Source organism: Mesoplodon bidens (genome assembly GCF_964165515.1).
Source record: "Mesoplodon bidens genome assembly, chromosome: 14".
In the NCBI taxonomy this organism is placed as follows: domain Eukaryota; kingdom Metazoa; phylum Chordata; class Mammalia; order Artiodactyla; family Ziphiidae; genus Mesoplodon; species Mesoplodon bidens.
The window spans coordinates 64775889-64801308 of NC_138170.1; the positions used below are offsets into that span (position 1 = coordinate 64775889).

At 40.7% G+C, this 25420-nt stretch overlaps 1 protein-coding gene across 4 annotated transcripts in view; it reads right to left on the reverse strand.

Moving 5' to 3' along the window:
* Positions 1-2965: 2965 nt before the first annotated feature.
* LCLAT1 (lysocardiolipin acyltransferase 1) overlaps positions 2966-25420 on the reverse strand; it is a 167604-nt gene continuing 145149 nt past the window's right edge. For all 4 annotated transcript variants that reach the window (XM_081254169.1, XM_081254167.1, XM_081254166.1 and 1 more), the window contains one exon: positions 2966-7286. In XM_081254169.1, coding sequence (XP_081110295.1) covers positions 6784-7286 — 503 coding nt within the window. In that variant the 3' untranslated portion in view covers positions 2966-6783. The remainder of the gene's footprint in view (positions 7287-25420) is intronic.

Consider the following 25420-nt stretch of genomic DNA (forward strand, 5'->3'; position numbering starts at 1 on the left):
CCGGCCGATGCAGGGGACGCGGGTTTGTGCCCTGGTCCGGGAGGATCCCGCATGCCACGGAGCGGCTGGGCCCGTGAGCCATGGCCGCTGGGCCTGCGCGTCCAGAGCCTGTGCTCTGCGGCGGGAAAGGCCACAACAGTGAGAGGCCCGCATACCAAAAAAAAAGGAATGGGTGAGATGCTGGGCTAAATACTGTTCGGGATAAGAGAAATATGAGGCATTCTTATCTTGGCTTTCCAGGAGCTTATACTCCAGGTGAGGTGATAAGACTGAAAAATAACTATAACGTAAGATAGTATGTAATACGGTCAAGCGAGAGTTGCAGAGAAATATCACCATGACAGGAGGACATTTCAAGCTAGACTGATGAGGAAACAGTTCAGAGAAAAAGTGGGATTTGACAGAATTTGGGCTGTGAAGGAAGCACCTTTATGAGCAAAGGTGGGAAAGAGCAGGGGGCACGTGAGTTTTAGGCAGCCAGTTGCATTGGGATGAAAAGGTCCACCCCTGGGGACAATCGTGGGCCTGAGGATAGGGTGGATTGGGAAGAACTGGGATAGGTTGAGTCTGGGCTGCCTGACATCAGCAGGAAGCCACTGGGGGTGGTGAGACGCAGGGTTCCATGATTAAACTGGGGTTGTGGGGAGATCAACTGGGTCCCGTGGATAGAGATTGGCGTCCATCTCCTGGAGCAGGGAGAATTGGTAGGTAGTGCTGACTTGCCAGGTCTAATGCCGTAGGAAGGAGCTGCCCCTGAGGAGGAAGGCACAAGTGGGGGTGACGGCTTGACTGTCAGGGCAGGTGAGGGAGGGGTGAGCGACACGGTGAGATTCTGTGCCTGCAGTGCTGGAAGAAAGAGGACTGCATCAGCCAACAGGGAGAGACATGAGAGCTACAGGATTTGTACTTCAACAGATTTCCCACGGGAAGAAAAATGCTGTCCATACTGTCTTGCTTAAGTCGCGTGGTCTGGGTAGAGGTAATGATTAAAGTATTCAGATGGACCAGTTGTTGATGAGGTTGTCTGTGTACAGCTCTGGAGAACCTTGGATTCCCAAATATCCCCTGGTGTTGATGGGAGGAGGCAGCCAAGCTCCTTTGTTTCTCACTGTGCAGGGTCAGGGACTCTCTGCAAGCTGTGCTGATTTGCTCCCAGCTCCACTGGGAGGTTTGGGAAGTTTCATAGTCGAGGTGGACATCTGGCCACCCAGCGTCATTTTATCCTGTTCTCAACAGCAGCCCTCTGAAAGTTCATCCCTCCCCAGCACTGGGTCCCTGTGGTCCAGGGGTACAAACTCCAGCCCTCTCCAGGGGGTGGTGAGTAACCCAGGGACGCAAGCCACCTAGTTATTTCCAGGCAAGTAAGTGGTTCAGGAATGAGCATTGCAACCCACTTTAGGATTTGTGTTAAGCCACTGGGGAAGCTGTCCCTCTGGCTCTTCCCCACCGGATTTGAACCTTGGAGGATGTAGGGCTGAAGTGACTGCAGGCCTCAAGTCACCATGTGGATCCTGGGAATCAAGTCAACACAGCCAGGAGAGCTCAAGTTGTCTTTTAGGTATTTACTTTAAAAACATTTTGGCATGAAGAGTGCATTGTATGAGTGTAGGTTAGACTCTGTGACATCCTAGGGCTTACTAGCTGGCATTTGAAGTACCTCACTGAAAACCCACCCTTCGCAGGGAGCAGCTGAAGCCCTTTACATAACTTATCAGTGAAATGAGTGGTGTGGAAGCACATGGGTGCTTTCCTCTCCCCTTTGCCTGAACAGAATATAGAAATCCCACCAGCCCCACGGCCCAGTCCTGGAAACCCATTCTTCTGGTCCCTCATGCCCCCTTCCCAGAGAATGACATTGGGGGCTCCCCTCAGAGTGGATCTTTCAAGCAAATGCTTGTTGGAGAACCCAAAGACAGAATGGGGCACTGCAGAGCTTAGATTCTGTAGGGGAGGAAAATCATTTTCCCTCTACCCTTCTGAGTTCTTGGCTGAGACTCCTGTAATATCAGCCAGATTAACAAGAGGAGAACAATCAAAAATTTATTAGCATGTATCCCTCATGTATTCATGGAGATACTCAGGGAAAAAGGAGTAACTCTTCGAGGTGGCTTAGAATCCAGGCCTGAAATACCATCTTAATGGAAAAAGGGGAGGAAGAAAGTAGCCCTCTTAGGGGATAGTGAATGTTTTTTAGGAAAGATGAATGGACCCTTGGAATAGATGGGGTGGGGGTATGGCCTTTTGTGACAAAGTGTGTGGGTGTGAAGTCTTTCCTGTGACAAGAGTCAATCCCCTCCCGCTGATAAAACTCCCTGGGAGGGGATTTATGGCAGTTGAGTTCCTTTTGGAGGATCTGTCTTCAGGCAGAAAAGGAGAGTTCAGAGACAGCCCTTCCCTGCATTTGCTGTTTCTCAAGTGCCTACAGCTGAAAATAATCAATATTCCAAAGTGGTATATTTGCGGCGGCATGTCCTGAACTCCTACACTCATATTTGGGGGCAGCATATTCTGCTACCCTTCAGTCCCATGATGTTTGTGCGTGTCTGTTGGCTAAGTGTGTTTTCAGGATTTGTCAAGCTTTGGTCCAAGAATTGCTTTCCTAGTTCTGTATTCCCTGACGGTGGGGGAGGGGCGTGCATAGAGCCCCATTTACCTCTTACAGCTAGTGGTCCGGATATTTCCCATGAGACCCCCTCCCTTGTGGAACGACCACACTGCCCTCAGGCTGAACTGAGATGGAGGAAAACCAAGTTCTGATGACATTCACTGAACCCTGAATTCAGCTGCGGCCCCTGGACTTTCTCAGTGATGAAGGCGGTATATTCCCTTTTTGCTTTGGCATTATGTTTTAAACATCTGTGAAAGAGAGTCCTAACTGGTCAGCTCTTCCTCAATACCACGTTATAAAACAGTAACAATATAGCCGCCAGTCATTCCTGCAAAAAACAGAAACCCAACACACGAGTAAACTATTGAATTCACTCCACTTTATTCTGGGATGTATACTACAGAGAACACAACTCACAAACATACCAGCATACATAAAAAACTAAGGCCATTCTGTGAGTTATTTTTAAAACGTAGTGTTTTTGCACATGATCTTTTAAAAAATGAATTACCAAAACCAAGATTCTCTTCTGAAATAAGAATTTAAGGTCAGCACAAGACAACTTTAGGGCCATGTCTAATCTGAAGCTCATCATGTGACAAGAGCGTTTCTGCAACATAAACAATAGCCCTGAGGCAACCGCTACCTCCACATAAAGCTCTCTTTCCCAGATGTCATCACAAAGTAGTATTGACCACAGTGACCAGTGTTTTAGAAACCATTTTTCTCCCAGTGAACAGCAAAAAGAGACTTTTACCTAAGAGACACATTGCAGAATTCTTGGAACAAGAGAAAGAAAGGGACCCGTAACTAAGGCACTGAAAGCACATTATTTATATAAAGAAATGTAAACAATTTAATACCAACAGGCTCCCTCCATTAGTCTCTGTTATAAAAGTGCACAAGGGCAGCGTGGTCAGGCCAGAGCTTGAAGTCCGAGTGAGGTGGGAACGTCTCCCCTTCCTGGCGAGTTCAGTATCGGCTGCTGATGGACGACGTCTGACGTGGGGCTATGGATGTAACTAATTTCAAAGTGACTCAAGTGGAAGCTGGGATTTCTCCCCATCTGTGTTTTAGCAGCCTAACAAACAAGGATTTTATTAAGAACTTTAAATTATGGGCTCTGACATTTATTTTTCTTTTAGTCTTTTACCATGTTCTTCTACTGAATTTTACAATTACTTCGGCTTGTTTCATCAAAGAGGCCTGGTGGGAAAACTTGTGACCTAATCAGTGCCCTTCCTTGTAGGTTCCTGTTTTAAGTGTAATGGTTCATGTCCCATGTAAACCACACTTGCTTTATTTAAATCTTGTCTGAATGGTAAAGATGTAACAAATGGACATACAGCACTGTAAACATTTCAAACTCCACTGAGTTTCCTTTGGATGGACTGGTGAGAGTCCAGATGCCGCCAGAGAGGCGGCTGCTGAGTCCAGAGCAAGAGACTGGGAGGTGGGAAGGGGTCACAGCTGAGGCCAAGCACAGTACTGTAACTGCATTAACCTCTACGTGACACTATCAATTTTAGAGTCCAAATCATGGACAGTGTATTTTTTTAAATAAGAAAAAGTTGTGTAGGAAAACACAAATGATTACAATTTTAAAAGAAGCCCTATTGCAAACAAAACAAAACAAACAAACAAAAAACCACACCAGAGACCAAAAAAGGCAACATTTTTCTTTTTGAAGTTATTTCTAATTCTTAGAAGTACAATGTCTCAGTTTCAGTGCTTATGAATTCAGGGTACTAAAAAAGAGTTTGCATTTTATCTTAAACATGTTTTTTATGATCAAAAGAAAACATGTTTTAAAAAGGAAGAGTTCCCCTTTTACAGGTTTCAAAGGGTTCAAGAGGACTCGCCGTTAAAGCCAGACCCTGAACCAAGGAGCCTTGAGCAGTTGGAGGAAGAGCAGCCAGGCTACATTACAAACACCTGTGGAGCAGAAAACTCAGCGTTTCTCTCTGACCCAGGACAAATGCAATCCTGACTGTTAAACTACTTCTTATTTCCAAATATAACCAGAAGTCTGAGAGAGGCCTGAATTAGAAACCTCTTTTATTAAGGGGAGGGGAAAAAAGGTTAAAAAAATAACCACCTTAGAAACCAAGGAAGCTGGGTCTGCAGATGTGCCTAATAACTAATTAGTAGCCCCCGCCCCGGCAGGATTAGAAACAGCCTTGGGAGAGGAGTTAAATACAGGTTGGGCTCTTCAGCAGAGGCACTAGTTAGTTCTCTTCCAGTGGAGATGGCGTGCCAGCAGGGTGCTGCGGTGGCTTTCTGAAAGAAGTCGTCTGCTGGGTAAGTCTAGCTCACAGCGGGCTTGCCTGTCACAGCGATGCCGGTTTCCACTGCCGGCGGAAATCACCGCCCAGCACAAAGGAGATGTAATTAAGGAGAAGGCACTCACGCCAAGAGTACACAAAGCTAGAAACAGTGTTTGAAGCTGGTTCAAGGCAGGAATAAGCGGACAGGTTTTTTAACAGTAAAGACTTTTTTTTTTCCCTTTTTCTTTTGATGCCTGCAGTTTCCATTCATCATTACACAATTAAGTGCCTCCCTATGTTTTTTTTGTTTTTTTTTTTTTGCGGTACGCGGGCCTCTCACTGCTGTGGCCTCTCCCGTTGCGGAGCACAGGCTCCGGACGCGCAGGCTCAGCGGCCATGGCTCACGGGCCCAGCCGCTCCGCCGCATGTGGGATCCTCCCAGGCCGGGGCACGAACCCGTGTCCCCTGCATCGGCAGGCGGACTCTTAACCACTGCGCCACCAGGGAAGCCCCAACAGTAAAGACTTTTAATTGCCCCATATTTTCTGCTGCACTGACCAGCATTCCCATTAGGACCAGAAAAAAAAGAAAAGAAAAAAAAGAAAAGTAGCTGCACGGCTCCAGCAGAGTGGAAACAATAACCACACATTTGTTTTTTTGCCTCAGAAGGAGACTGGTGCTGTTGACTGCTGAATTTTCCATTGACTCCAAATAACAGGAATATTTAGGTGAACAACACAATTGGTAAAAAGTGGGTTTTACTAATGAAAGAGGAAACCTGGGACTAAAAAAGAGAGAGAGATCCCTCACTATCATTAAAAAAGGATTCATTTTTGTGTGACCATTTTGGTTTTAAGAATAAAACTTGTCAAGGATTGAATAATTTAAGTTAAACCATTACAGCCCTGTCTGCAAGTGCTGCTGTTGATTTAGTGGCAGAAGTTAGATACCCATGCACACGTAGAAAATACAATAACCTTCCTTTTTGTGGCAGGTTTTAAAGAAATATTTCAACCAAGACACAACTTCAAAAGAGCGTTTCTGATGGCAATAAGAGAAAGTTCTTCTACGCTTTCCTTTAAAAAGGTAAGTGACTTGATTTTTATAATGCAGAAAAGCTACACCTGCTAACAAGCTGTAAAGAAACCAGCACGAAACATGCAAGGTTACACAGAAGTGAAGAGCTAAACTGTATGAATTCCTGGCTTTAAAAATTCAAACTAAGGTTTCTGAGTGGAGAGCCTGCGGTTGCTCCCTGAGACTTGTCCAGCTCTTATTTTCCACGTGAGAAAAGGGCACCGGTGGTCTTCTGACGTCTAGGTCAGTGCACAGCAAAATGCCAAGATTTCACGAGTAATGAAGGGCTTCCTATTAAAATGTTTGTTCAGCTTAAGGACAAGGGGTTTCTGTTTTCTGGTCTTGAGGAAGGATGCAAGGGTTTGATTGGCATAGAAAGGAGTGCAGGGACAGGGCTGAGAGGGAGCCAGGAGGAAGGGCCCTCACCTCCATGGTCAAGTGCCAGCACTTGATCTGGGCCAGTGCTCAGGAGCCCCAGATCTGCCTCCTGTCTGGGGAGTTTGTTAGGAAGCAGGATTGGGCCTTTAAGAAGATCTTGTGTGTACCTTGTCTGCTAACAGCCTGATGATTGTTTACTAATACTCTGGCCCAAGTTATTTCACAGCGATTGCTCCCTGCTACACAGTGTTGAAATTACATTCAGAGATTTAAAAAAAAAAATCGTGTGTGTAGCAATATTTTCCCACAAAACTAAGTGCAAAATATCTTTAACAAATAATGACGATAGTAAGAAATATTTGACATAGTCATGCAAAAAAGCATCTCGGTTTACAAAAGCTTAGAACATTTCCAAAATACCCCCTAGGTTTTTACACTGTGAACCTTACAATCTTACTCCTTTTTCTTTGCATTTAAATGTGGCTGTTTGTGTAAAAAACGGTAACATGCAAGTTCAATGATCTCCAGTCCACCAAATACTCTCTCCTGCAGCACGAAGATGACAATGATGATTATAAAATACCACCGAACAAGGCTGTATAGATAGATGAGCAGGCACATTGCAGGGCCAAACAGGGTCCAGTACAGTATGGAGAGCAATTTGACCACAAGGACCCTGAGCTCAGACTTGCAAGGTGGAATGACAGTCTGCCCCGTAAAGTAAAAATTCTTCTCCCCTTGATAGAAGGAGCGCAGCCTCTCCTCTTTCTCTTCCCACCGCTTGCGGCACCAGAGCTGGAGGTCCTCCTTGGATGTGGGGAGGGTGTCCACTGGGTATCGGTGGACGTGGAAGTGGATCTCCTTAGGAAAGTCACCGAGGAGGAGGTGCCTCTCTGTCTGGGGAATGTTGTGAGGGTATGCCACCGTGATGTCATGGACAGCATCCAGGTTCTTACCTACGTTTTGGAAAAGATAAAAATACAGATGGAGTAAAGATCAATTCAGACAGCAATGCTGATTCCCAAAATCAGGACCAAGTGAACCAAGATGAACAAACAAGGGCTGTAAATACTCATGTTCCTATGCTCTTGGGTCAATATTTACCAGTCATTTTTAGTTTTTTATCTGCTTGCTAATTACCACAAAGGCCTTTAGAAAGAAATTACCTTCATTTGTAGAAACGGTAATCTGCCATTCTAGAACTAAACGAATAAGCACATTAAGTTAGATTTGAGATAGGAATTAGAGCACAGACAGCTCTTTTACACCAACAGGACTCACCGTTTTGAGACCTCTTACCAACAATAAATACACCCTCTCTCTAAATAAAAAACTTGCTCACCATTAACCCAATATTATCACGAAAGCTATTGGAAAGAAAAACTCAGAATCAGACTTGATGAAGTGGTCAGACATGCATGAAAACTTCCATATGATTTTTTATTTCTAGAAACATCAATGTGAAGTCTGAATAAGACCCTGACCCAGTACAGCACCATCCTTAGAAGTCTCATGATTTAGTTACTTTGGGGTTAAGTGTTGTCGGCAAAGTCATATGCCAGATGCTGGAGATAGGGAAGTGAATAAAATATGGTCCCTAACCTCACTGCAGAGCTCACAGCAGAATCAGGGGGTCGGCAAGTGCAATGCCCTAACAGGGGCCTGTGGAAGGGGGGAGGGAGCCGGTGAGGCAGGAGAGCAATGGCAGGGTGAACCTCCCAGCAGAGAACACTGGGGGGCTGAGGGCACTAAACACAGGCTGGAGGCATTCAGTTAAGGCCCTCATTGTCAAACTTGAGAACTGGAACTCAAGTCTGTAGGTGACAGAGAAGCACCTTAAATGGTGGAGAACCACTTAAGGATTTTAAATAGAAAAGCGACCAGAATTTGTTTCATTTTAGCAGGGATTAGCTTGGGGGCAGTAATAAGAATATTTTGGAGAGGACCAGGGGCAAGAGAGGTCGGAAAAGTAATTTGATTGGTCATTACAAGGCAAGAGATGAAGAGGAGGTAGGGACTAAAGTAAGTGACATGTCCAAAAACATCACAAGGAAGAACTGACCTGACAAGAGTGCTCAACTGGAGAGGGTGGAATGAGCCCGAGGTTCGTTTCTGCTCCGGGTTCTTGAATGGACTGCGGGGGGGGGGGTAATTTTGAGATTAAAAATGTGCGTGGAGTTCGATCTTTAAGGAATCAAGAGGATCACCTATGGAACTCTGTAACGAGGCCCAGGGAGGTTACAGCACAAAGCCACATACAACTCTTGACTGCTGACAAAAGAGCTTACTTTTCAAACTATCTTATCAAGACCTCTTGGCCCTGGGGCCTCTAGCCAAGGGGAACCCTTACTACCAGACAAGTTAGCTTCCTCCCAGAAGGTAGCAGGCCAGGGGTTGGCAGGCTTGCAGAACTTGGTTCATACGTAAGTGACAATAATGAAATGGATACTCAGAAGTTGAGATGTGCCTCTATTTCATTTACCAATTTATAATAGCTAAAATAATGCATAATGGATTAAGAAAAGATAAGTTCCTGCAATTACAAAGGAGTTAAACTATCTTTAAATTTTCTGGTATGAAAACAACAGACCTTTCAGTATGCAAATCAACTTGGGTACATGATTATTAGTAGAGCCCTACTCACCAGGAATGGGGGAGGGCCAAGTCTTTACACATTTGTATGTTTAAAGTGAAAGAATGGAGTGAAGAAATCCCCGTTTGCCCAGATTCAATTATATAGTTCAGTGGCAGAATAATAGAAATGTAAGTTTTGTTTCTTTTTAATCCAAAGTGAGCTTTAATGGAGCCGATAACAACTGAAATGTCTTTTCTTTCCCCATTCCATAATCAAATGTATGCAGAATATACAAAAATATAATTTATTTTGGATATCATTTTAATGCCTGCTTTTAAAAAAAATTACAAATAAGTTTATTTTCTATTAGAGCTAGATCCATAAATCTAACTACGTGTATTAGATAGTTTTTGATAAAGCAGCTTGTCACCTAAGATGTATTTGTGTTAAAAGAAAATGCTGAGGCCGCTGGTTTTGTGCACCATTTTTCAGATTAATTAAAAAAACCCAATAGAATAAAAGTTGGAATTAGTAACTAAACAGTCATCCACTGTGCCACTTTGACACTGACATGTAATAGTACGTGGCTAATAATAGGCATGACAAATTAGCACTAGTTAGTACACTTAGAAGAACAGCTTTGAGTGGACAGATTGGGATAAATTTAGATGAAAAATACCGATAAAGAAGACACTTTCAGCTTCAAAATAATAGGGCGTGCATGAATCACCTAAAATCAACTGGTATTAAGGCTCAAACAGTACCATTTTCTTTGTTGGAGAAAACACGACCGTTGCCTACTAGGGACATTATTCATTTTTCCTTCTGTACAAGTTGGATGCATATGGAACAAAAGGTGGAGTCAGGTGGCTTCCAGCCCTGCCTCTTATCAGCTCTATGGCTTGCCAAGTTCACTAGAAGCCTCATCTGTAAATGTGGATGATAACAGTAGCGACTCTCATAGGGTTTTGTGAAGATCAGTTGGAAACAGGACTGCGGGATGCTTAGAGAAGTGCCTGGCAGGTGGTATGTGCTCCGACTCTCTTGTGATTGTTATTCCTCCAGGTGGGAGGATCAACTACAGCACTTGAAGAGAGGTTCGGTTTAGGCTGCTACCCTTTACCTTCCTTTCTCTAGATTTCCTCTTCCTTTGGGAGAGAGACAGGTCTGTTGTAGTGACTCTGAGTTTTACTGTCTAAAATGCAGTCCACTCCTCTCCCACGGTATAGAAGCAAAGCTGTTTAGGGGATTGACCTTGGCTCTAGGGGTAGGTCCCAATTTATCTCCTGATACATATTCTTCTCCATCCCTACTAACTCATTCCTTAGACATTTTGAGCTCAGCATAGATATTAAATCCTCTGAGGGCATTCGGAATTAGAAACTGATGATTTGTGCTCTAGGATCATTGGTCTCTTGTCCCATATTGTTGTTGCTGTTGTTTTTTTAATAAGTCAAAGTTGGTGCCTACTCTTCTTCTAAGAAAGAACCATCCTGTGCTTAAAAAGCAAATTTCAGCTGAAAGGTGAAACTAAAAATGGTATCCTTGTGAACAATCTTGCTTATCCAACCTGAGTTCAGGTCTTACATATTAATTTTAGGGACATATATTTTCACTTTCCTATCCTAAATCTATTGTACTTTTGTGTTTTCATGTGTAAACGCATGAATCTTTTCAGTTACAAATCTCTCTTCCGATGGGCATTGGTTCTCTGGATCTTCAAAACAAGTTTTATTTTCTAGGTAGAGTGGAAACCTGTTGACATTTTCCATAATTCGACAGTACTGGTGCATTAGCAGAACATCAAAGGCAAGATGTGAATAACAATACAGCACTTGCTGAGGCCAGATACACATCTATACACACATATACACACGTGTATATAAAACATGTTCCTTGAAAAAAGATATATAAACTTTCAAAAATGAGATCATACCATATACACTGTTTTATAACTTTGTTCATGCACTTCCCATCCATGCCATTAAAGATTTTCTAATATGTCACTTTATAGATGTATAATATTTGATTTTATATATATATTAAAAATTACTTTGTTTTCAGGTATTTAAGTTTTTTCACATAAACAATATTTAAATATCTCTCAATATTTAAATAGATATCTTTGTAATTAATGATAAGGATTTTCTAGGATAAATTCCAATATGTTAAATTGCTGGATGAAAGAACATGAATACTTTAATAGGCTTTTGCTACCTATGGGAAACTGACCCCTGCAAAGGTCAATTTAATAAACACGCAAGAAATGTATGGTGGTACTTTCCTTTTCACACTTTTACTAATGCTTGGGATTGCTATTTTTGGAAAGTTGCCAAAGTATGTCATTTTTGTTTTAATTTGTATGTCTTTGATTAGATAAAACAAGTTCACTGGATATACACTGGGACTATTCCTACCTGTTTTGGAAATTCAGTTAGTTGTCATCTTACGGATTTGTAAGACCTCTTTATATTGTACATGCTTTAAATCTTTTACACTAATTTTGGTCATCAGGCTACTAGTGTTTCCCTGGCCACTAATGAGTTTATTTTGTTGGATTTGCTGCTCTGTGAATGCAGCTCCACATCCTTTATCTAGTGCCTATGGGCTGTTTGTCTCTTTCTAGTCAACTTGCAAAGCTCCTTCTTTATCATGGATTATTAATACTCTGTATTCTTTTGTTGCAAGGTTTTTTTTTTTTTTTTTTGCGGTACGCGGGCCTCTCACTGCTGTGGCCTCTCCCGTTGTGGAGCACAGGCTCCGGACGCACAGGCTCAGCAGCCATGGCTCACGGGCCCAGCTGCTCCGCGGCGGCATGTGGGATCTTCCCAGACAGGGGCACGAACCCGTGTCCCCTGCATTGGCAGGCGGACTCTCAACCACTGCGCCACCAGGGAAGCCCTGTTGCAAATTTTTATAAATCCACTATCGCCTTTATTTATGGCATCTATCCAATACTCATGTGTGCGTGCATGTGCATGTCTGTGTGTCTATACAAGTTCATTTCTTTTTCGGTTACAGCTTTTGGATTCCTGTTTTTGTCTTCCCTGCCCCTAGACTGTATGTATATTTTATATTTTTCTACAAGATGAAAAACATTTTTCATTTAATTTTATAATCTAGCTTTACTTTCTTTCAAGACATTCATTTTTCTAGCATCCTTTATTAAATAACTCCTTTTTTCCCCACCGTTTTGAAATACCAACTTGGTCATATATTACATTCTCAAATATACAGATATCCAGTCTCCCTTCTCTCTTCTGCTCCATTGATCTGTGTTTATTCCTGCTTTCCTTAGTGACTTAATATCTAATAAGGCAAGTCTGGCTGTTTTCTTTTTCACGCTGTTTTGGGCTCCTGCTGGCACCGATTTTGCAATATACATTTAAGAGTATTTAACTTAATTCTAACACACACACAAAAAACCCTTCTCAACTTATCCCGAAATTGCATTTGTGTGATATTTACATGATACTTTTGAAAGAACTGACACTTTTATACTGTCTTTTCAAGGAAAAAGTATAAGTTTCCATGTGCTCAAATCTTATTTTCTCTTCCAATAAGACTTCAGTTTTCTTCACATAACTTCTGTGGCTTTCTTTTAAAATTTATTCCTAAACAATTTCATAATTTTTTCATTATGGTAAATGGAATATGTGTTCCTACTTCTGCTTTTAGGCAATCACTGCTTAGAATAGAGAAAATCAACTGTTGTGTATTTATCTCATATGTAGCCATATTAACAAATTTTAAGTCTACTTGATTTTTTTACTAGACTCTTTTTGACTTTCTAGATTTTCTATCAGCAGCAAAAACACAGCTTTATGTTGAATATTCTCATCTTTATGGTCTTTTCTTAGTGCTTTCACTAGCATTTGCTTAATAATAAAAAAGCATAGTTCTGACTTTAACCAAAATGTGGGTTTTAATGCTTCAGCATATGAGATACTGTTGAGTTTTGGTAACACAGTATTATATTTAAATAGTTAACTTCTATTTTGTTCTAATTTTTATTAGGAATGCCTTAAGTTTATCAAATCTCTTTTCAGCATCTATGGATAGGATCAAATATATATATATATTTTTAAAAAGAAAATACTGGTCGAACATCTGTATGAATCAAAGTAGTAGCTAAATATTAAAAGGAAAAATATTAGAAATGCAAAGAGAAATGGAAAAATAATAAAATTACAGTGTAGGCTTCAGTATCTTTCATAGTAGGACAACTCCAGTAGATAAAAATTAATTAAATAAAGGAATTGAAACTACTGATAAATTTAATAGACTTATACAAACCCATATGTCCCTCAAAAATATTTTAAAGGGGGTAGGATCCCTGGAACACTTTGATGTTTGATCATTTACTTGGTGGCAAGAGGATTAAAACACATTTTATAAAAACTTATATTTTATAAGTTACATTCTCACATCAAGATTCCATAAAAATAAAAATAAAAATAAACAACAAAATATAATAACTAAAAGTGTTCTGGGATGTTAACTCTGGGATGGAAGATGAAATCAAAAGAAACATCATGAACTACTTAAAAAAGAATGAAAAAGAGAATCAACGGGATACAGTATAGGCTGTACTAAATAATAAATGCCTCATTATTAAAGAGGAAAAATAGGGCTTCCCTGGTGGCGCAGTGGTTGAGAGTCCGCCTGCCAATGCAGGGGACACGGGTTCGTGCCCCGGTCCAGGAAGATCCCACATGCCGCAGAGCGGCTGGGCCCGTGAGCCATGGCTGCTGAGCCTGCGCATCCGGAGCCTGTGCTCTGCAACGGGAGAGGCCACAACAGTGAGAGGCCTGTGCACCGAAAAAAAAAAAAAAAGAGGAAAAATAAAGAGAAATTACTTATCTTGGAAATTGGGGGAAAAAAAAGAAAAAGAATCCAAAGGGAAACAGGAAGAGAAAATTACTAAAGATAAAAAGCAATAATTAATGAAACAAAAGTAAGAAATAGTGAAAGAATAAACAAATGCAAAAGCTGGTTATTTGACGAGATGAATAAAATATTAAACTCTATGAAGATGATTAAGGGAAAAAGAGCATACATATTTAAGATCACAGTGAACGAAACAGAATCACAGATATGGAAGAGATTAAAAGAATTACGACAACGTGAATCTACACGTGATATACACAAACCACAGTAGAAGATCCATGTGTATATATACTATATATTATACTTCAGATTTGCTTGGTGAAAATTTGTGTTCACTTCAAAAATCATAAAATATCATTATTCACTCTATTTTCAACAGAAATGCAAGCTATTGTTGCTGTGTAATAAGGACAAGGAGCATGGGTGCTAATTTTATAGGCAGGCCAACACAGCTCATGCACCTCGTCTCCTCAGCTCCCGGGAGTTTAGTGCAGAATTTACAAAGCAAACATAGACATCAATGAATAAAATAACACAATGTGCTATGAAGGGAAAGGGACAAAGAGTTCTAGTTCCAAATTGTTTTCACTCCTAGGACCTACTAAGCATAACTGCCACTTACAGTGGTGCATCTGTAGACTGTGTCATTGGTGACACAGACTTATTTTGCCTATTCTTTCAAAAATTCATACTCTTTGTTTTCATTACTCTTTAAAAGAAGATGTGCTAACGTGATGTTTAGAGAAGACATTCAAAATTCAATGTAAAAAAACAAGAGCAATAACAATATAATTTATGTTACTGTTGGATTCAACAAAAATTTGTTTAGATGTTCCAAAACCCATGGACATGAATCAATACTGGATTAAAAGATTAGAAGTGTCAGCATATGCATACTCTGCTAATTTGCTAGTGTTTGAATTAAATGAGATCGGAGACAGCACATTATTATAGTCTCTGTGCTTTGAGGTTAGGATTGAAGATGACTAATGATGCACTTGGACAATGCCATGTATTGAATGCCTACTAAGTGCCAGGCATTATTAATTCAACAAGTTCTCTATGGAGCAGGTACTGGCTGTAGTACCAAAAGCTGCAGGCAGTTGGGGTACACTGGTGGACAAAAGGAAGATCCCTCCCTTGTGGAGTTTATCAGGACAGTCACTTTTAGATATGTAACCACCCTTGTGGTGCTATCCCTCTTTTGCAGTTGTGGAAACTGAGGCACAAAGAAGTTGTCACTTGCTGAAGATCACAGTTAGTTAGCCACTTGTGTCTAATGACTACAAAGCCTTTCCACTATGCTGCTCTACCTTCTAAGAGCTGCACATTAAGAACAGGAGCTGCAGAGTCAGACTAACCTCGTTTGTACCCACAGTCTTATTAGCCACGTGACCTTGAACAAGTTACTTAACCTCCCTGGGCCTTAGGCTCTTCATCTGCAATCTGGGAATAATGCTTCCCTTGGAGGGCTAGAAGAAACAAAAGGTATCTGTCAGCCAGTCTGTAAAGGCAGTCTACTGTACTTAGTAAGGGTGTCAATTCTATGCAAATGAAAGATCTTGGTGTTTTTCAAGTTTCTTTCAATCTGGCACTGTGTTATTTTCATCTTTTAAGTATATCATGCACATATTCTGATTAACAGAGTTTTGCTATAGTTTTATACAAAGTATAAATGATTAAATCTTGTATAAATTTCTGTTATATACTCCTGGGATAAAGCTTGATTGATTGATCCACCAAACCACAAGCTAGGCCCTACCGTCCATTACGTGGCAGCTATCTAAACCACAGTGGAATGTCTGTTACAATCTTGTAAATCTAAAAAATTTATGGTAAATGGGCTTCCTGGTGGCGCAGTGGTTGAGAGTCTGCCTGCCGATGCAGGAGACACGGGTTCGTGCCCCGGTCCGGGAAGATCCCACATGCCGCGGAGCGGCTAGGCCCGTGAGCCATGGCCGCTGAGCCTGCGCGTCCGGAGCCCGTACTCCGCAACGGGAGAGGCCGCGACAGTGAGAGGCCCGCGTACTGAAAAAAAAAAAAAAAAAACAAAACAAAAAAGTTTATGGTAACAAAAATACAGCTTAAACTAGTAAAAAGTATGCCCCCAAATCAAAGCCTAACATTACTACTTTATAGCTTTATTTAGTATGCATATATACTCTGCATATAACACAGAGTTCTCTGCAACTTCATCCTTGTCTCCTTTGAGAGGGAAAGGTAATTTGGTTGAGGATGGGGTATTATTAATGGGTGGAGGGGAAGTTGCTGTCTTCAAGAGTAAGTAGAAGATAGAGTAGAAGTGAGGGTCTCTGACTGCAGATGAGTTTTGTCCTTCCCGTGGCCCTGGGCTCTGCATTAGGAGCCACATGAGTCGGTCTCAAGATGGCTGTCAAACTGCCTTAGGCTTGTGCCGCACCTCCTGGCTAGCCTTCTCCTTAGATGACCCAAGAATTACCTTGCTTTCAGTCACTCAGAAATCAGAATTCCCACTCAGTAAACTGACCTCAGCCTGATGGGATTGAGGATCTTACTACAACAGGGTTTTCTTCATCAACCAGGACTGAGCCAACCATGGCTGCTCACCTTGTACAGTAGGGCCTTATTAATCCAAAAGACCCTCTGGTCGATGGAAGGCATGTGGGGAGATATTTCTGAGCAGGATTATGTGTGTTCTGAAGGCTGTGTTTCTATTTTTTCCCTCCACCACCATCTGCTCATACTCTCTTCCCCCAAATAACCAAATTAAATATTCTACCAGGGAACATACTTTATGGCTTCTGTACTCTTTAGTAGAAATAGTCGTAATTCATTCTTCCTTATCTTCTTATGTTGTTTTAATGAGTCCTGTAAGGTAAAGTACAAAGTGCAGCAGTGGTGGTGCTGGTAAAGAGAATGGGTCAGCACAGGAAATATTCAAAACTTCCAACAGTGAATTCTCAGTGCAGGTCTTCACTTCGCTTCTGCAAAAGGTCCACTACTTTAATAGGACCATAATTTAATGGAACTGTGACTTCTTTTCTACTGAAAGGATAAAGAATCAGACTCTGTGGAGCTCAACTGAAGGACAGAAGTCTCAGGTTCTTCCAAGATGGAAAAGGAACAGTAAGCTCTATTCTTACAGCATTTAGAGTATCTTTTGAAGGTTAAAATAAAATAAGAAAAAGAAAATGGACTTTATGTAGTTCAGAAAGATGTGTTTCAAAGAACAGAGCAGGCATACAGATAACATCATATACCATTTTGATACTTCTGACCAAAAGAGGTTACATTTTCCTGCTTTTTCTTTTAGTAGTTTCTTTTTTCTTTTTCCTTCCTTCCTTCCTCTCTCCCTCTTTTCTTTCTCTTTTCCTTCCTTCCCTCCCTCCCTTCTTTCCTTTTTTTTTTTTTTTTTAACTATTTGTGGATAAAGCTCAAAGACAGACACTAACATTACACCAAACTGGAAACTAATCCAAGTACTCTCAACAGTTGTAAATGATCAGAATACCATACAGGTGGCCATCTACATTTATAGACTTACTTTTTATAGTCATTTATAGACTTTTTAAATTCCTGGATTTAAAAAGTTCTGGCCTGCTGTATGTTCCAGGCAAAAAACTCATTTTCTTGCATCCTGAGGAGTCTGAAATCAACTGCTGATCCAAGGGATGGAGTGTTTTATGTAATACTGTTCTGTGTATTTTATTCCTTAGATTAAACAGGATCAAAGATTCTGCTAAATATTTCCCAAACATCAACCAGAAATTCTTTAGTGCTGACAAACTTCTCAAAACAACACTCCCCAAAGCATCAATAGAGACTGGGGGGGTGGGGGTGGAGGAAGATATTAAGGTGAGTTCATTTTCTAGTAAACTTTGTCAAGTTTCATCAGAAAGCAGAGGTCAGTGCTGATGATCTAGCCCAACTGTTTAGTAAACAACTGCTACATCTGAGCCGCAGAGAGGAGAAATCGGGATGGGACCACTGCAGTAAATAAAGTATTAAAGAGCAGATGATTTCTTTGCAGATAGTCATTAGGAGATAGGGAGTAGAGAGAGAAAAGTGCTTCCATCCAGGGATCAATTCCTATGACTCGGCATAAAAACAGAGTCATTTGAGTAATAACTGGACTTTGTTTAAATTCAGAAACATAAGCAGAGTTAACATCTGGATGAATAGCTACCTAACCTGGAATTTAAGCTGGCAGAATAACAATTAATTAGGGAAGTAAATAAGTATATGTAGTGGGTTGAATAGTGTCTTCCCCAAAATTTACATCCACCAAAACTTCAGAATATGACCTTATTCGGAAAGGGTCCTCTTTTTTTTTTTAACATCTTTATTGGAGTATAATTTCTTTAAAATGGTATGTTAGTTTCTGCTTCGTAACAAAGTGAATCAGTTATACATATACATATATCCCCATATCTCTTCCTTCTTGCGTCTCCCTCCCTCCCACCCTCACTATCCCACCCCGCTAGGTGGTCACAAAGCACCAAGCTGATCTCCTTGAGCCATGCGGCTGCTATCCACTAGCTATTGGTTTTACGTTTGGTAGTGTCTATATGTCCATGCCACTCTCTCACTGTCCCAGCTTACCCTTCCGCTTCCTCAAGTCCATTCTCTAGTAGGTCTGCGTCTTTATTCCTGTCCTGCCCCTATGTTTCGAATGTTGGTGCGTTTTATGTTGTCCCAGAGGTCTCTGAGACTGTCCTTAGTTCTTTTCATTCTTTTTTCTTTATTCTGCTCTGCAGTAGTTATTTCCACTATTTTATCTTCCAGGTCACTTATCCATTCTTCTGCCTCAGTTATTCTGCTATTGGTCCCTTCTAGAGTATTTTTAATTCCATTTATTGTGTTGTTCATTGTTGCTTGTTTCATCTTTAGTTCTTCTAGGTCCTTGTTAAATGTTTCTTGCATTTTCTGTATTCTGTTTCCAAGATTTTGGATCATCTTTACTATCATTACTCTGAATTCTTTTTCAGGTAGACTGCCTACTTCCTCTTCATTTGTTTGGTGTGGTGGGTTTTTACCTTGCTCCTTCATCTGCTGTGTATTTCTGTGTCTTCTCATTTTGCTTAACTTATTGTGTTTGGGGTGTCCTTTTCACAGGCTGCAGGTTTGTAGTTCCCATTGTTTTTGGTGTCTGCCCACAGTGGCTAAGGTTGGTTCAGTGGGTTGTGTAGGCTTCCTGGTGAAAAGGACTGGTCCCAGTGTTCCCGTGGATGAGGCTGGATCTTGTCTTTCTGGTGGGCAGCATTGTGTCCAGTGGTGTGTTTTGGGGTGTCTGTGAACTTATTATGATTTTAGGCAGCCTCTCTGCTAATGGGTGGGATTGTGTTCCTGTCTTGCTAGTTGTTTGGCATAGGGTGTCCAGCACTGTAGCTTGCCGGTCGTTGAGTGGAGCTGGTTCTTAGCATTAGGATGGAGATGTCTGGGAGAGCTTTGGCCATTTGATATTACATGGGGCTGGGAGGTCTCTGGTGGACCAATGTCCTGAGCGCAGCTCTCCCACCTCAGAGGCTCAGGCCTGGCACCCGGCCAGAGCACCAAGACCCTGTCAGCCACACGGCTAAATCATTCGGCTTCCTTTCTAACTCCACGTTCCAACAAAAACGGACAAAGTCCAGCTTATTACAGTTCTTTCCCCTATTCCCTGCTATACAGTTCCGAGAATCTGTCTTCCCTAGGACTTCTCTAGACTGAGATTTTCCATTGTACTTTCATCATTCCGTTTTACCATCAGTCCCAACTCTTGTTTTTGACTAGCCTCTCTCCTGTATCCGGGCAGGACTTGGAGAGCACTCCGCACTCGCAGCAACGCAATACAAGACCCCTGGCTCTGGCTCCCGCCTGTGCCTCCCTACATTCAGCTGGTGGGAAATGTGTGTCTGTGGTGATTTTTTTTTTTTTTTTTTTTTGCGGTACGCGGGCCTCTCACTGTTGTGGCCTCTCCCGTTGCGGAGCACAGGCTCCGGACGCACAGGCTCAGCGGCCATGGCTCACGGGCCCAGCCGCTCCGCAGCATGTGGAATCTTCCCGGACCGGGGCACGAATCCGTGTCCCCTGCATCGGCAGGCAGACTCTCAACCACTGCGCCACCAGGGAAGCCCTGTGGTGATTTTTAATGGCAGCCTAGGAAACTAACACAATATACATTAAGAAATATTGAATGTCAAGGACTGCTTCTTTTTTGAGGCATTATTTTGGGGAAGGACATTTCTTCTAGAGATTTGTTGTACTCTTGAGTTATCAAGTGGCATTTTGAGAATAAAGAGCAAGGTCACCTAACTGTTAGAGACAGCTGTATGGAAGACGAAGAGTTTGTTTTCTATATTTATCTGAAGAGGTTGACTACAGGTTCTTATGGAGAATGCAGAGCTACCATTTTATGGCAGTTCCTACAAACTGCTGAGATCTGTTCCTCAGTTGAGAAGGAGAGGCTGTGACAGTGGTTCTCAACCTTCAGTGGCCTAAGCATCACCTGGGGAACTAAATGAAAATGAAGAGTCCTGGAGACTCTTCCCAGAGATTCTCATTTAGCATGTATGGGTGAGATCCCCTATTCCCTGCTATACAGTTCCGAGAATCTGTCTTCCCTAGGACCTCTCCAGACTGAGATTTTCCATTGTACTTTCATCATTCCGTTTTACCATCAGTCCCAACTCTTGTTTTTGACTAGCCTCTCTCCTGTATCCGGGCGATTCTCATTCCCAGAGATTCTCATTTAGCATGTATGGGTGAGATCAAGGAATCTACATTTTAACAGGCACTCCAGGAGATTCTGCTCTGATACAGAGGGTTGGAGGGCCACATTTTGGAAAACATTAGGTTATAAGGATGGTTCTAAGCAGAGGAGACTGTGTGGAGTTGTGTTTAAGAGCTGGGTTCTTAGAATCAGGTAAGACTGTGGATTCGTCGTCTAGTTCCACTCCTTGCTAATGTGTGGCTTGGGAAACATACACCTCTGGGAGGATTATATGAGATCATCCTAGTAAGTGGTTGATGAATGTTGTCTATTAAAATTATTTTACAATTTACTTAAGGTAAAAACAATTTGCTCTAATTCTCATTACATAGTGACTTAATTAGAGCAGTAACTGCCATAGTTGTGCTCACATAGTGCGAGATTTTGATTAGGGTATTGATAAGAGTTTATTCCCTGCTTTGGGGTACTGGAGAGAGATCTTGCTGGATATGATTTCAGATAACTGAAACAGCAAGAGGGAACAAAATAGCTAGCATTAACAAGAGAAATTTTAAAAGGAAGAAGGCAAACCCCAAGTCTTCCAACACTGCAGTTTTGGCCTGAAAACCCTGGTGGCTTCTATGTTTACCACTAAAATCATTTCTTGTGTATTTGGCATGCCCAGTGTCATAGTTGTGTATCTGGGCTGGATTGGAAAGAGTGGCATTCTTGACCTCCAAATTCAACCTGGTTTCTCAGTCAGTCTCAAGCAGAGGAAAGGAAAAAGAGAAAAACAAAATAGGTGCATGAGTAAAGTTCCCTTTTTATTAGTACTAGAATACTTAAGTACAGTTTCATATTTGTAGAAAACTTCCTCAGTGGGACTGGCGGGCAGGGAGGAGCGAGGACTGAAAGTGAGCAAGACTGCAGACACCTAACAGAGGTTTACTGACTAATGCCAGGGGAGCAGAAAGTCTGCTGGTCTGAACCCTGAAGGCTAGAGCGAGCTCTGGCCTGAATCTTAGAGCCATGTGGGATAGTAAGTTTCATATTACTACTTTTTAACACCAGTATTCATGCAGCTGAGGCTACACTTAATAGCAGGTTTTTTTTTTAAAACATTTTAAAGTAGTACATAAAGTGTTTAAAGTAGTGTATAAAGACATAAGGTTAACGTATGATAAAAAACCACTTCTCATCTTTTTTCCTGTTCTTAGCTCACTAGAACAGAGATGCTTAACAAGAGGTTAGGTAAGATATGTTTGAAAAATCAACCCAAATTATTAGGTAGAATACTGGTCTTTCAGTTCCACATACCTAAAATAACACTAAGTAGCCATATATCGGTACTACATCAATATGTTAGCATTTATTACCAGACACATGGTATTAGAGGTTCTAGTCATTATAACAGGCAAGAGAAAGAAATAAAAGGCCTACAGATTGAAAAGGAAAAAGTAAAACTGTCTTTTATTTATAGACAATTAGATAGACTATCAAAAAGCTACTGGAATAATAAGTGGATTTAGCAAGGTTGCAGAATACAAGTTCAATATAAAAAATAAATTTTTATATTTACTTTTATATTATAAAAGTAAATTTAACAAAAAAAAGTGCACGACTGCAAACTACAAACATTACTGAGAGAGATTTGAAAGACCTAAATAATTGGAGAGATTACAAGCATACCTTGGAGATATTGCAGGTGTGGTTCCAGACTACTACAATGAAGGGAGTATCACAATAAAGTGAGTCACAAATTTTGGGGTTTCTACGTGCATATGAAAGTTATGTTTACACTATACTGTAGTCTATTAGGTGTGCAATAGCATTATGTCTAAAAAAAATGTACATGCCTAATTAAAAAATACTTTATTGCTAAAAAAATGCCAACCATTATCTGACAACACAGGGTTGCCACAAACCTTCAATTTGTAAAAAGAAAAAAAAAAAAAACGCAGTACCTGTGAAGTGCAATAAAGCAAAGCACAATAAAACAAGTTATGGTTGTACCATGTTCATAGATTGGAAGATTCACTATTGTTAAGAGGACATTTGTCCTCCAAACTGATCTACAGATTCAAAGCAATCTTAATCAAAGCTCCTAGTATGCTATGTATAAGTTAACTGATTCTAAATTTTATATAGATACGCAAAGTAACTAGAAAAACAAAACAATTTTGAAAAAGAAGAACAAAGCCGGGGGCCTTACACTAGCTAACTTAAGGACTCTTTCTAAAGGTTCAAGTAATCAAAACAGTGTGGTGCTGGAGGAGGGCTAGACGTATCGCTCAGTGGAACAGAACAGAGTCCAGGAACGATTCACACTTACACTGCCAATTAATTTTCAACAAAGTTGCCTGATTCAATGGAGAAAAGATGGTCTTTGCAATAAATGGTACTGGAACAATTGGATATCTACATGTAAAGGCAACGAAACAAATTTGATGCTTACTTCATACCATATACAAAAATTAACTCAAAATGGATCATGGGCCTAAATGTAAATACTAAAACTATATAATTTCTGTAGGAAAACATAAAGGAAAATCTTTGTGACCTGGGCTAGGCGACAATTTCTTAGATAGGTCACAGAGAACAAAAACAAGAAAGGAAACAATGGAGAAATTGTACTTCATCAAAATTAAACACCTTGACTCTGTATAAGACAATATGAAGGAAATGAAAAGGCAAGGCACAGATTGGGAGAAAATAACTGCAAACCAATTTATATGATAAACGACTTGCACCCAAAATATTAAGAAGTCTTACAACTCAGTAATAAGAAGACAACCCAATTTTTAAGAATAGGTAAAAGACTGGAATTGACATCACCAAAGAAGTTATATGAAAAGCAGTTAAACCCAGGAAAAGATGCTTAACATCTTTAGTTATTAGGGAAATACAAACTGAAACCACAGTTAAGATACCACTACGTACTTAACAGAATGGCTAGAATTAAAAAAAACTGACTATCCAGTTTTGATGAGGATGCCAAACAACTGGACCTCTGCCACACTGCTGATGGGAATGTAAGCTAGTACAGCCACTTTGGAAGAGTTTGGCAATGGCCCACTAATCACACTCCTAGGTATTTACCCAAGAAAACATAAGCAAATTCTTTTATGCAAATGTTTGTGGCAATTTTATACATAATATTCTAAAACTGTAAGCAACCCAAATATCTATCAATCCATGAATGGGTAAACAAATTGTGGTATATTCCATACAGTGGAATACCGCTCAGCCATAAAAAGGAATAAACTGATACATAAAACAATATGGACGAAACTTAAAAGCATTATGCTAAGTGAAAGAAGCCAGATACAGTTAACTCCATACCAGTTAATTTCATTTATATAAAAATCTAGAAGAGGCAAAACTATAGGGACAGCAGATGAGCAGTTTCTAGGGACTGGGGGTTTCAGGGGAGAGGTCTGACTGCAAATGGGGTCATATGAGAACTTTTAGGGTTGATGGGATGTTCTGTAGTTTGATTATGGTGGTAGTTATGTGACTATGCATTTATCAAAAAGTATCTAATTGTACACTTAAAATGTACTTGCACTTTAAGGCAAGTAGATTGTACCTCTACAAGTTGTTGTTTTTTAAAGCTTTTCAAATATGAACTTTAAAATACTTAAGTGATATAACAAATTGGTAATATCTGCTATAGTCCAAATAGAGCTTTATTTATGCTGGTTGGATTCTCATCAAACCAAAATGTTAGAAAACATAGTATTTAAAGTTTGAAACAAGTCCAAAATTTATTCACATGCACTAATTTTTAATGATTTTTTTGATATTAGCATTTTATTGGAAACAGAACATTTTCCTATTCATTCAGATAAACACTGACATATCAATAAGCTTTGCATTATTGTTTTGCACCTTTTTTCCTTTCTTGGCTAATATAATTCCCTAATTAAGAAATTACGCTTAGTGCAACCTGACATTTTAAAATTTCTACCACCCTAATTTCTTTCAGGGTCACAAATAATATCTGAAATGTTTTCTTGCTACTATCTAGAAAGGAAAGGGTTGAATCAACATAATTCTGAAGCAGTTACAAATAATTCAATTAGGATTGACACAGAAAAGAATAAAGATGACAAGACAAGTGGGAGACAATGTGTCTTGAGACCAATATTTTAGAAGCAGAGCTCTCTAATTTATTAGATCACCACAATGGGAGCAGGGCTTCAGGTTTATCAAACAAAGCACACACATACACACCCTTGTACCCTTCAATATTAAAACAGTATAGCATCTAATCTGTTTAATAGTTCAGATTCTGGAGGATTTATTTCTGCTTTTAACCAACACCATGACACAGAAACTTATAAAACATTTGGGAACTGGTTTAACATACCCACTGTAACCATCCCCCCGGCCAAGTACTCCCTCTACCACCACCCAGAACAGAGCACCGATCCCCTCACGTGCCACAGCAATGCAACAGCAGCACCTTCTCAGCGGCACAGAAGGTGGGACACTTGCATCGAGATTACCTCGCACCGCTCTGAGTTACTCACACACAGTGGCTGTAGACCGGTCCGGGCCTGGGCACAACTGCGCAGAAGGCTGACGGGGAGGTAGTCACGACTCTCCCTCTGCATGTCCAGAGGCTCCTGCTCTGTAATCTAGCACTCTCTCCCCCTTTACTGAACAGGGAAGGGTCTCATTTCAGTACTTTAAACAAGCTGATCCATACTTGCATATGAGTAGATTTCAAGAAGTCTTAACCATGCAACCAGTCTTAAGACATAACCAGAAAGAAATCTGATTTAGCCCTCCTGATGTATAATTTACCCTTCCCTGGTAAAAATTTCCCACCATAGCTCCACAGAGCCAATAAATGAAACTGGATTTGAATGCTCGGTTCCTAAGGTTTTGTACTCCCTTTCACTTCACACATCTACATAACCCCTCTGGCTACTGGAGGTTTTTCCTTT